At 36.1% G+C, this 13,482-nt stretch overlaps 1 protein-coding gene across 1 annotated transcript in view; it reads left to right on the plus strand.

The window, feature by feature from the left end:
- The window catches only part of CAPRIN1 (cell cycle associated protein 1), a 38,532-nt gene extending 25,158 nt beyond the window's left edge, over positions 1-13,374 (plus strand). Inside the window, exons 10-19 of the mRNA XM_047824021.1 lie at positions 1,421-1,576; positions 1,659-1,767; positions 2,872-2,933; positions 3,427-3,537; positions 4,236-4,385; positions 5,297-5,447; positions 8,149-8,343; positions 8,835-8,935; positions 9,987-10,050; positions 11,583-13,374. Coding sequence (XP_047679977.1) covers positions 1,421-1,576; positions 1,659-1,767; positions 2,872-2,933; positions 3,427-3,537; positions 4,236-4,385; positions 5,297-5,447; positions 8,149-8,343; positions 8,835-8,935; positions 9,987-10,050; positions 11,583-11,647 — 1,164 coding nt within the window. The 3' untranslated portion in view covers positions 11,648-13,374. The remainder of the gene's footprint in view (positions 1-1,420; positions 1,577-1,658; positions 1,768-2,871; positions 2,934-3,426; positions 3,538-4,235; positions 4,386-5,296; positions 5,448-8,148; positions 8,344-8,834; positions 8,936-9,986; positions 10,051-11,582) is intronic.
- Positions 13,375-13,482: the final 108 nt, after the last annotated feature.

Raw genomic sequence — 13,482 nt, forward strand, 5'->3', positions numbered from 1 at the left:
CTATAAGATAAAATCAAATGCCTTACCAAATTAGTCCCAACCATCCTTTCCATCCTCTTTTAGGTGACTTCTTTTATGTATTCATATCTCTAAAGTGCAGAAAAAATAATATGTCTTCTATCATTCTCCAAAGGTGCAATTGTAGTAGTACTTTTAGCTCTTATTGATGTGCCAAAACATACTACTGATAACCTGCCCCTGACCCCAGAAAGTTACCTAGTTTAGATGAAAACACTGTTCCATGAAACCCTACCAAGACAGTCTGTATTTGCTGAATTATGCAAGGCAGTTCAGAAATACTAGAGGAGGTTTAGAAGAAAATAAGATGTAAAAGATCTATGTAATGGTGGTGTGCGAACCTACTGAGCCTTGACTAAAAGTAGATTTGGTGTGTATTTTCAGGGAAGTCAGATAATAGGTATATATTAGCATGGATATGCAGGTAGAAATGAATTAGCATATTTGTTTTGTTGAACATTAGGAATGGAAAGTATGGGTTGGCATAGTAGGAAAAGACTGGGAAGTAACAGTGCTTTGTAGTTAAGTACTTTTTTGCATTTTATTGAGGGAGAAAAGTATATTATCACACTTAGCACCATGCCAGTATGGTTTGTTTTTAAGTACTTGGCAGGTAGGGTCTTTTTAAAGGCTATCCATATGGGATTCTAAGGAATTTTTTGACCAGCCTGATGTAGATGACAGATCAGTTGGTCTTTGTGATCAGTTTAGGTAATGATGATTATCTCACTATTGCTTATAAAAGAAAATAAGGTTATGACTTACTGAGGCTTACCAGGTATGAGTTGCCCAGGTTTAAAAGCCAGACAGAATGTAAATTTTGACTGATGTAATAAAAATTAGATTTCCTAGAAGAGCAGGGAATTAGTAACAATAATAATCAGAAATTATTAGAGCTAGGAAAAAGGTAGATATAGTGAGTTTTGGCTTTTGTAGCAATTTAGATAAGGTGATAGGGCTTGATTCTATGGTACTGGCAGAAAGAATGAAATGGTGGGAACTCAAAATTTGATGATAAATAGTAACTTTTCTTGAGTGCTGTTTATCAGGTACTGAGGTGGATATGTATTTGATAAATATAAATTTACTTACTATAGAAGGCAGAGCAGTTTAAGCACAATATGTTTTTTTGGAAGTAAGCATGGGTATTCCTTCCTTTGAAAGCGGTTTATAAAGTAAATCTGAAAAGGTACGTGGCAATCATGTGGAGTAGAGAACACTGTAGAAGCAATAGCACTGAATGTTAAATTTGGGATAATTGTCAGTTGGAGTAGCTATATTAAAGCTGACTATCTTGTTTATAATGTAGTTCCATACATAGTTCAGGGACCTGTTGTGATGGTCATGAATGGAGCTCTTTCATTCTACCAGTCTGCATCTCCCCCCACTTCTTCCACTTTAGGTGGTAAATTCACTCCAGCAGCAACCTCAAGCTGCATCTCCTTCAGTACCAGAGCCCCACTCTCTGACTCCAGTGGCTCAGGCAGATCCCCTTGTGAGAAGACAGCGAGTCCAGGATCTTATGGCGCAAATGCAGGGGCCCTATAATTTCATACAGGTAGGTGCAGTTCAGTCAGACACTAACTAACTGAAGGTTTAAGTGTTTACATTATTTAATTCCATTATATCCTAACTTGCAGGATTCAATGCTGGATTTTGAAAACCAGACACTTGATCCTGCCATTGTATCTGCACAGCCTATGAATCCAACACAAAACATGGATATGCCCCAGCTGGTTTGCCCTCCAGGTTAGTAATTGTACATTTTTGTGTGAGAAATATAGGGCCAGTGCTTTCAGGTTTTGTAAAAAATGTGAAAATGAATTTTTCCCTTTTAACGTTTGCTTAACTTTTGGATTTTGTGTCTTTTAATTTGATAAGAAATGTTCTTTATTCCTATAATATGAATAACTCTGGTTCCGTTTTTTTAAACTTTTTATTGTCATATAGACTTAAGTACGTGCAAATGTAGAGTTTGAAGAGTTTTCACAAACTGAACACACCAGCACCTAGAACCGGAACATTACCTGTACTCCAGAAGCCTATTTGCGTGTACCTCCAGTCACTAGTTATCCTCCCTTCCAGCCCTGTGGGAACCATTTCCTGTAATTTAGATAAATGAAATTTTGCTTTGCTTTTTAAGTTTCAAAATTCATTTTAGCATAAAAATAATAGGGGTGTCCTTCTCTGAAGGATGCTTGCAGCTTTTTGGGAGAATTTCTGAGCATTTTATTACTTAAATAAAAATGAGATGCAACGGTCTAAGTGGGAAAGAAGAGGATGCTTAAGAGGAAAGGAGAAGATGAGTCAAAAGACAGTTGAAGTTTCAAACTCTTAATAGTCTTACACCATTTTTAGAAGTAGTAGCACCAAATAGAGTTGTTGGTGTGTTCTTTGGGTTAAGTGGACTGTCTTTCTCAAGGACCATTAGTAATTTTGAGTCTTGGTTTTTTTTCCCAGAACATGGCATTAAGGGCACAAAAGTTGGAACTGTATAAAATATTTAATATCTTCAGTTTCATAAAACGAGTTGCTGAATAAAAGCATGTTTAATGACACAGTTAGTTTGGTAGGGTAGTTAGGATTTCTCTAAAGTAAAGGGTACTCCTATCTCTGTAACATCTCTACCAAGAGTTAGAAAACAGATTAGGGTTATGCCTTCTAGAAATAAAAGCAATTGTGAGAGTATACTAATAATGACTACCAGGGAACCAAAATGCTCACTTGAAAGCTAAGATCCTGCCTAATTCTTTTCATGATCACCAAAAAGTGTTTTTTAGGATTTGGCTATAGAAATTTTCTCTGAAGAAATTTGATTTTGGATAACAGTGTTGCTTTTGGTCAATTTTGCAGTTCATTCTGAATCTAGACTTGCTCAGCCTAATCAAGTTCCTGTACAACCAGAAGCTACACAGGTAGGAATGATAGAAATATTGTTGCATATTTGTTTTTAATCTGTTCTTGGGTCTCTTTCTTTAATTAGCGTAATGAAAGTCAGGTATGAATTTTATCATTGTACAAGTCTGGTGAGGGTAGCTGTCTACTTTTATTTCCATGTTTATGTTTACTTTGGTATTAATAACTTAAAAATAATTTTTTTGGTTAAATCTTATGTTTATGATAGTAAGGAATATGCTTTTTTATTTCAAACAGTAAAATTTGAGAAGACACATTTTAAATTTCATAATTCTAAAATTTAGTGTAAATGTTGCCATTCAGAAGCATTTGTGGGGGACTTCATAACTGGATTGGGTTTATTTAATGTTCATCTTTAGTATCATATGTATTTTTTGCAGTTGTTAGATTTTATAGTCTATTTAACAGGTATATCTGTCTACTTCTTAGCCCTGTCAGTATTAGAGTTGGTTTATAACAGAAAACAGCTTTGATTGCTTTATTTCTGTGTAGGTTCCTTTGGTTTCATCCACAAGTGAGGGGTATACAGCATCTCAACCCTTGTACCAGCCTTCTCATGCTACAGAGCAACGACCACAAAAGGAACCAATTGACCAGATTCAGGCAAGTTTCTGTTACTAGGTAACATAAACTTGATAGGCACTTATTATGAATTGGGCAGAGGTAAATTATTAATGTTGTGACTCTTTTTGGACCTAATGCATGCGATACGTTATTTTGCTGTGATGCAATACAAGTATTTTGCTGTTATGAAATAGTTGAATTTTTTTTTTTTTTTTTTTTAATTTTTTTTTTTTTCAACGTTTATTTATTTTTGGGACAGAGAGAGACAGAGCATGAACGGGGGAGGGGCAGAGAGAGAGGGAGACACAGAATTGGAAACAGGCTCCAGGCTCTGAGCCATCAGCCCAGAGCCTGACGCGGGGCTCGAACTCACGGACCGCGAGATCGTGACCTGGCTGAAGTCGGACGCTTAACCGACTGCGCCACCCAGGCGCCCCAGTTGAATTTTTTTTTTAAGTTTATTTATTTTGAGAGAGAGAGAAAGAGAACATGAATGGGGGAGGGGAAGAGAGAGAGGGAGTGAGAATCCCAGGCATGCTCCATGCTGTCAGTGCAGACCCCCTTGACTCAGGAACTGTGAGATCATTACTTGAGCTGAAATCAAGAGTTGGATGCTTAATTAACTGACTGAGCCACCCAGGCGCCCCAGTTGAATTTCTTAACATACTAAGACTTGGATAGTAGACTTGGCTAAATTTAGTTTATCACTAAAGTGCATCTGTTTACTTTGTGTTTAGGCAACAATCTCTTTAAATACAGACCAGACTACAGCATCGTCATCCCTTCCGGCTGCTTCTCAGCCTCAGGTGTTCCAGGCTGGGACAAGCAAACCGTTACATAGCAGTGGAATCAATGTAAACGCAGCTCCATTCCAATCCATGCAAACGGTAAGTAAATTAAACTAACATTAAATGGCTAGTGTGTACTATCATCATGCCAAAGTCTCAACAGAAAAGTCTTCATTTAACTTTGTGCTTGAGTGTGCATCTACCCAACTATAGAGTATATTTAATTGATAAACTCTGATTTTTCCTGCTCCCAGAGATAAATTTGAGTCTTAGGAGTTATGTGCTCTCATATCTTACTGTTTTGTAGTTTCATCCTTTAGATTTGGTTAACAAAAGTAAACATGCAGAAAAGTAGACTACTGTATCTGTGTATGTAAGTCATTACCGAGATTTAACAACTGTCTACATTTTCCCATACTTGCTTAATCTTTTATTTTACTGAAGTTTCTCATAATAAATTTCACCTGTTATACTTCATCCTGGTTTTTCAGTAAGCATCCCTAAATTGCAGAATTTCTAGGAAAGGATGAGAATATTGTAATTGATGGGATACAGTTAAATCAGTGCTCATGGGAAAGTTTATAGGATTAAATACTTAAAATATTAACTTTTGGTTAAAATGTCAATAAGAAGAAAATTTAAATGAATAAAATATTCATAGAATTAATTTCTGTAAGTGACATTGTATCAGTGGTTTGCATCTCTTAAAAGATTTCTTATTTATAGTAACATTTTCAAGACTGCTGATTTTTGTATTTTTAAATTTTGAAACCCAGTTATGCTCTCCTTGAAGTGCTATATGGTGTGTGTGTGTGTGTGTGTGTGTGTGTGTGTATATATGTATAAATATAAATAAATATGTATATGGGGGGAATATACGTGTGTGTTTGAGACTTCTGTAATGTATTTACATTTTTCAGTAAAACCAATATTGAGGTCTGTCATCTTAAAAGTAGGGAAATTGTTAGCAATAAGGGGAAGAAGTAATCATTTACTTTATTTACTTACAGGTGTTCAATATGAATGCCCCAGTTCCTCCTGTTAATGAACCAGAAACTTTGAAACAGCAAAATCAGTACCAGGCCAGTTACAACCAGAGCTTTTCTAGTCAGCCTCACCAAGTAGAACAAACAGACCTGCAGCAAGAACAGCTTCAAACAGGTAGGAAAACCAGTGTCCCTTCCTTGGCTGCTTGCTTTCCAACACCATTACTGACAGTGTTAGGAGGGTTTACACTTTAAATTTTTTTTTTCAACTTTTTTTTTTTTTTTTAATTTATTTTTGGGACAGAGAGAGACAGCATGAACGGGGGAGGGGCAGAGAGAGAGGGAGACACAGAATCGGAAACAGGCTCCAGGCTCTGAGCCATCAGCCCAGAGCCTGACACGGGGCTCGAACTCCCGGACCGCGAGATCGTGACCTGGCTGAAGTCGGACGCTTAACCGACTGCGCCACCCAGGCGCCCCAGGAGGGTTTACACTTTAAAGTGGCAGTGTCCACAAGTTTTTGTTCTAGTAGTAGACTTTATGGAATTTTTGTTGCAGATCCTGAATTAAATCAAGTCCATATTTATTGTATGTGAATTATGTGCACTTTTTGGGAGGCCTCATACCCATTTTCCTTTGGTCAGTAAGCTTTCATAATATCTCTGTTTCATTCTGTGATTTTAGTGGAACTTGTTAGATTATGATCTACTTTACTTTTAATTGCTAATTAATTAAAGCCGGCTAGCATGATACCTGGTAGGTAGTTAAGTCAGTTATACAAAGTTAAGCAGTAAGGAGTTGTCAGTGTGCTAATTATAATCAGTAAAACATGCAGAAATCTCTTGGTGGCTGCATTTGGTAGAACTAGGTTGAAATAAAATCCTTTTTGGCAAGTAGGGTCATACGTAAGTTGGCTAGTTACCATACCTGTCATAACAATGTAGATAGAGATATCTTAGATTTCTTAACTTTGTAAGGCATTAGAAATACCTGCTTAGGTCTTTGGTTATTTAGATCCTCGGTTGTTTAATTGGAATATCCCACAACAAACTAGCAAACCTTGCTAAAATCATAGGAGTTAATAGTTTAATTTTATCAGACTGATTGAAATAACTATGAAATATTCTAATCATCTAATTTCTTGATAGACTTTGATGAACATTATGGATTTTTTCAGTACTAAATTCTTACATATCCCTGTAGTATTTAGCACTCACTAATTAGTAGGAAGTTTGAATCAGCTGTAATCTGATGGATATTTATCCATTAGGCTATCTATGTTCAGCTTCTGAATGATAAAGCTGGGCTTTGTGCTCAGGCTCCTTTAATTATTGCCATGTACTCATAAGCATGTCAGCACAATGGGCCCCCAGTACACCTGCTCTACAGCAAATTGTAGTATCTAGTTAGGAACATCATGAAAAAAGGATACGGCAAGAATCTGGCTATTTATGGACTTAAGAGTTTATGCTGTACAAACACTTCAATAGAAATTCTGGGGGTTTTGTTGTTTTTTAAGTAATTCTGGTATTTTAAAATAAAGACCACACTTTAATTGTATGAGTTTTATTTATTGCTATGAGTTTCCTTGCAGTGAAATTTGGCCAAGACTAATAAAATTCTTATTGATAAAAAGTGAGGTGAAAATTCACTTCTTTTGCCACTCTCTACATGCATATGAATGACTCTCTTTAGATAGAAAATGTCACCTGTAATCATGATATTTACCTGTAATTTTAAATTTAAGGAATGTAGGGAAAGGCAGTCTGTGTAGAAAGACCACAGTGAATAGTGTAATTAGTCCATTAATTGCACAGTTCAAAAAGGAGCCATAACATCCCTTCCACTAGGCACACTTTAGCTTTTTCGTTGCAAAATAGTATTTTAAGAACCGATAAATGTATTTGGGGTTTCCTGAGGCCACAAAATATATCTGGTCAAGTTTTTCAAGAGGTACACCACCTTTTCTCTCTGTCTAAACATGGGGGGTTTGGGCTGGCTGTTTTTTGTTATTGGGGCGTGGGCCTTCCTCTAGCCTATACCTTCCTCACCTCCCAAAGGTAGTGTTAGTATCCTGTCTTTTCTCCCCTGTGCATTGCGAACATTGGTTAATACCCGAAAGGTACCTCTGGGCTTAATTTTTAAAGATTTCTAGATTCTAGACTTCCCATTGTGGAAGGAGGGGGGTGTGCAAGGTAGTGTGAACCTTCTAGAATCTTTTCTTTACCTCATCAAGTTGAGTGCCAGTGTGAGTACTATTTAACTGTCTTCTTAATTGGTTGTACGTTAAAAGTACTTGAAATGGAATCAGGCATTAAAGGAGGTGTAAGTTGAAGACTTCTGCTAATTTACCTTCATAATTGACTGAGTATTCTACCATACGGTTGTTTAGCTATGGGAGAGCATAGTTTTGTAGGTTTCATTAACGTGTCAAGGGAAATTTAAAAGAATAAGAAAGCTTCTACCACTAAGGAGTTTTATAGTGGAAAAATAATTAAATGATACACAGTGGTAATTGTACTGTTTTAGTATGTAAGATCTTTTGAATTATTGTGGGTCTCTTGTGCTAATAGGCAGATGCCTCTCAGAAGATGTTTAATAATACAGGTTTTCATTCCATTTGGAAGGGATAGAGTTTTGTGCTCTCAAACATTGTGTGCTTCCAAAAGTTTGGAACTGTTGTTGGAGAATTGCTTAATATATGGGCAGGAGAAAAATAGGGACTTATGTGTAGGTTTCCTTATTGGAAATATTAAAATTTATTTAAAGATGATTTGAGGAGAAGGTATAAGACACTTCTTAACCCAGAAAACGTGAAAGAACAAATTGTAATGAGCTCTGTGTGTGTGTGTATAAATTTTTTCTTTTTATCATAGTGGTTGGCACTTACCATGGTTCCCAGGACCAGCCCCATCAAGTGACTGGTAACCACCAGCAGCCTCCCCAGCAGAACACTGGATTTCCACGTAGCAGTCAGCCCTATTACAATAGTCGTGGTGTGTCTCGTGGTGGCTCCCGTGGTGCTAGAGGCTTAATGAATGGGTACAGGGGCCCTGCCAATGGATTCAGAGGTAAAGAAAAAAAAAAGTAGCAAGTTCTTGTTCCTTTTTGATTTGTAAAATAGAAATATGTCATGAGGTTTTTGGGAAAGATATGTATGTATCTTTGTGTTAATCTCCCATGTACAGCTTAAACATTTTAAACATTTTTAGTATATTATAGGTTATTTAAATTGACAAAATTGGTAATGGGTTTTTTTTTGTATGTGTCAAATCCATGTTTTCCATGTCTCTGAGGGGATAATTGCTTTCCATTATCAGAGTTTATGGGGATTTTTTTTGTATGTGGGGTGTGTGTGTGTGCATGGATGGGTGAAAATGTCCTCTTCTAAGGAAATTAATACTCAGAAATTTAGGAACAGATTGGATCAGGATGGGGAATTAGAAATTAATTTGAATTACTGGCATGGCTTATAATTTTTCAGTTCTTCCCTTGGTCAGTAGTAAGAAAGTAAAAATTTCTCATTTAGATAAGAAAATTATTTTCTTGTCCTAAATTTTAGGAGGATATGATGGTTACCGCCCTTCATTCTCTAACACTCCAAACAGTGGTTACACACAGTCTCAGTTCAGTGCTCCCCGGGACTACTCTGGCTATCAACGGGTAGGTAGAAGTTGCTTTAAAATATAAACCTGACCTAAATAAGCCAATGAAACAGACTGATGGGGTTGTTTGGACTTGGGTAACTAAGTAATTTGAGGCTAATTTTGCACATTTTTACAAGATACTTTATTATGGAGAATGGTGACTTTTGCTTTCCCTAGCACTCTAGTATAGGTACTCATTTTTTAGAGTCTGTTAAAAAGAGAATGATTTCATGCCCTATTGGTGGGAATGCAGATTGGTGCAGCCACTATGAAAAACAGTATGGAGGCTTCTTAAAAAATTAAAAACCATATTACCATATGATCTAATAATTCCACTGGGTATTTAGCCCAAGAAAATGAAAACCCTAACTCGAAAAGATACACGCACCCCTCTGTTTATTGCAGCATTATTTCTAATAATCAAGATGTGGAAGCAACCCAAGTGTCCCATCAATAGATGGGTAAAGAAGATGTATATATACACAATGGAATATCACTCAGCTACAAAAAAGAATGAAATCTTGCTATTTGCAACAACATGGATGGACCTAGAGGGTATAATGCTAAATGAAAAAAGTCAGAGAAAGACAAATGCCATATGATTTCACTCATGTGGAATTTAAGAAACAAAAAGACAAAAGACGAGACTCTCTATAAATAGAGAACAAATTTGGTAGTTGCTAGAGGGGATGTAGATAGGGGGGATGGGTGAAACAGATAAAAGAGATTAAGAGTACACTTACCTTGAGCACTGAGAAATGTATACAATTGTTGAATCATTATATTGTACACCTAAAACTAATGTAATACTGTATGTTAATTACACTTAAATAAAAATAAATTTGTGTCGGAGAAAAAAAATGATTTTTAAGAGCAGAGATATTTCATTGAGTGTTCTTGAGAGTAACAGAAGTAAATTACAGAATAACTTCTGGCTATTATATATTGAAATGTCTAAAAAGAATAAGGACAAATTTTGTGTTCTGTGTGAGACACTAAGAATAGATAGATGAGAAAGCATTAAAAAAAATTACGTTTTCTTCAGTACTAACTAGCTTGTCTTTTAGGATGGATATCAGCAGAATTTCAAGCGAGGCTCTGGGCAGAGTGGACCACGGGGAGCCCCACGAGGTAATATTTTGTGGTGGTGATCCTAGCTCCTAAGTGGAGCTTCTGTTCTGGCCTTGGAAGAGCTGTTCCATAGTCTGCATGTAGGTTACATGTTAGGAATACATTTATCATTACCAGACTTGTTGCTAGGGATTAAATGAAATGCTCTGTTTCTAAAACTTACCTTGAACCCAAATTTAATTTTTTGAATGACTTTCCCTGTTACTATATAAATTGTCTTGAAAACTAGAACATTTCTCCTCCTTAGAAAAAGTGTTTTTCCAACTGCAAATTATTTTTCAGGTCCTAAAACCTGCTAAATGTTTTTAGGAAGTACTTACTGAAACATTTTTGTAAGACATTTTTGGAATGAGATTGAACATTTATATAAATTTATTATTCCTCTTTCATTTTTGAACATGCATATTATATTTTAGAGTCAGAAACACTTTAATGGCCAGATAAGCCATAGTTACATTTAGAGAACCATTTAGAAATGATAGAACTAATTGAAATTTCAATGCCTTTGGATCACTAATAGCGATATAAATGTCAAATTATTTCTGACTTTTAAGTAAAACATACAAAATCCTAACTAACTTACTGAACTATATTTAAAAATTGTAGGTTTAAAGAGTTTCTGATTTTGTCTATTACCATAGGAACACTGCTTCCTCATTTGGGCAGAAAGTCAACCTGTGTAACAATTAGAGGTAGCATTTCATATGATCTGAAGTTCTAAATGGTTCTCTGATTTAAGGGAAGTTAAACTGAATAGGTTTCCTCTAGGTTTTGGCCATCACATGTATAAAATGTATATTAAGGAGGAATTACAAAGTACTTTGATTTCAATGCTAGTAGAAACTGGCCAGCAAAAAGGTGCATTTTTAAATTAATGGATCACTTGGGAATTATTGACTTGAAGTATCAAAGGATATTTGCATGTGAATGTGGGTTATGTTCTTTCTCACCTTGTAGCATATTCTATGAAAGTTGAGTTGACTGGTAGCTAAAAATCTGTTTTAACAGCATGTAAAAAGTTATTTTATCTGTTACAAGTCATTATACAATTTTGAATGTTATGTAGTTTCTTTTTAACAGTTTAGGTAACAAGGTCTGTTTTTCATTCTGGTGCTTTTATTAATTTTGATAGTATGATGTTACTTACTACTGAAATGTAAGCTAGAGTGTACACTAGAATGTAAGCTCCATGAGAGCAGGTACCTTGTCTGTCTTCACTGCTGTATCTATTTCCAACGCCTGATGACAGTGCCTGGCACACAGTAGGCACTCAATAAATACTTGTTGAATGAATGAATGAATGAGTACTGGTGGAATACTCCATTAGCTCTACTCTTCTTTTAGCTAGAGAACATGAGCAAATTTGCGCATGACAACTTCCAGGACAGGTGAACACTGAAGAATTGACCTCTTAAACCTAATAATGTGGTGACAAGCTGCCCACATGCTTCTTGACTTCAGATGAAAAATCTGCTTGAAGGCAAAACAAATAATATTTGAAAGAAAAACCAAATGCCATTTTTGTCTTCTAGGTCGTGGAGGGCCCCCAAGACCCAACAGAGGGATGCCGCAAATGAACACTCAGCAAGTGAATTAATCTGATTCACAGGATTATGTTTAAACGCCAAAAACACACTGGCCAGTGTACCATAATATGTTACCAGAAGAGTTATTATCTATTTGTTCTCCCTTTCAGGAAACTTATTGTAAAGGGACTGTTTTCATCCCATAAAGACAGGACTACAATTGTCAGCTTTATATTACCTGGATATGGAAGGAAACTATTTTTATTCTGCATGTTCTGTCCTAAGCGTCATCTTGAGCCTTGCACATGATACTCAGATTCCTCACCCTTGCTTAGGAGTAAAACATAATACACTTTACGGGGTGATATCTCCATAGTTATTTGAAGTGGCTTGGAAAGAGCAAGATTGACTTTTGACATTGGATCAAATCTACAAGTCAGCCCTAGAGTTATTCAATGGTAATTGACAAAACTAAAATATTTCCCTTGAAGAAGGAAGGAGTGGAGTGTGGTTTGGCAGAACAACTGCATTTCACAGCTTTTCCAGTTAAATTGGAGCACTGAACGTTAAGATGCATACCAAATTATGCATGGGCCCTTAATATAAGGCTGGCTACCAGCTTTGACACAGCACTCTTCATCCTTGGCCAAACGACTGGTTACAAACACATGTAAATTGCTTTTTAACAGCTGATACTGTATAAGACAAAGCCAAAATGCAAAATTAGGCTTTGATTGGCACTTTTTGAAAAATATGCAACAAATATGGGATGTAATCTGGATGGCCGCTTCTGTACTAAATGTGAAGTATTTAGATACCTTTTTGAACACTTAACATTTTCTTCGACAATGACTTTTATAAGGATTGGTACTATATATCATTCCTTATAACATACATTGTCTGTCACTAATCCTCGGATCTTGCTGTATTGTCACCTAAATTGGTACAGGTACTGATGAAAATATCTAATGGATAATCATAACACTCTTGGTCACATGTTTTTCCTGCAGCCTGAAGGTTTTTAAAAGAAAAAGATATGAAATGCCTGCTGCTACCACCCTTTTAAATTGCTATCTTTTGAAAAGCACCAGTATGTGTTTTAGATTGATTTCCCTATTTTAGGGAGATGACAGACAGTAGTTTCAGTTCTGATGGTATAAGCAAAACAAATAAAACATGTTTATAAAAGTTGTATCTTGAAACACTGGTGTTCAACAGCTAGCAGCTTATGTGGTTCACCCCATGCATTGTTAGTGTTTCAAATTTTATGGTTATCTCCAGCAGCTATTTCTGTAGTACTTGCATTTATCTTTTGTCTAACCCTAATTGAATTCTATCTTTTTCTCATGGAGGCATTTATATTCAAAGTGGCGATTCCTTCACTTAGATGCATAGGGAGAGTCACAAGTTTGATGGAGATGACAGTTTAGTAATTTATGTACTGTTGGAATTTGTGCTAGCAGTTTGAGCACTAGTTTTGTGTGCCTATGAACTTATTGCTGCTTGTCATATCCCACTTTGAATTCATGGAGAATTAATCCCATCTTTTCAGCAAAGGCTACTAATACTAAGTTAATGGTATTTCCAGTAGGTGCTCAGCCACTGAAGAAAAACAAAAACAAAACACAAGAACGATTCTCAAACATTCATTGTTAGACAACTGGAGTTTTTGCTGGTTTTGTAACCTAAAATGGATAGGCTGTTGAACATTCCACATTCAAAAGTTTTTTGTAGGGTGGTGGGGAATGGGGGGGTATCTCCAATGTTTATTTTAAAATAAAATAAGTTCCTGACTTTTCTCATGTGTGGTTGTGGTACATCATATTGCAAGGGTTATACGTTTACTTTTACAAATGAGTATTTCTTTGGCTAGCACCTCCCGTTGTGTGCTTTAAATGACATCTGC

The sequence above is a fragment of the Prionailurus viverrinus genome, chromosome D1 (assembly GCF_022837055.1).
Source record: "Prionailurus viverrinus isolate Anna chromosome D1, UM_Priviv_1.0, whole genome shotgun sequence".
NCBI lineage: Eukaryota > Metazoa > Chordata > Mammalia > Carnivora > Felidae > Prionailurus > Prionailurus viverrinus.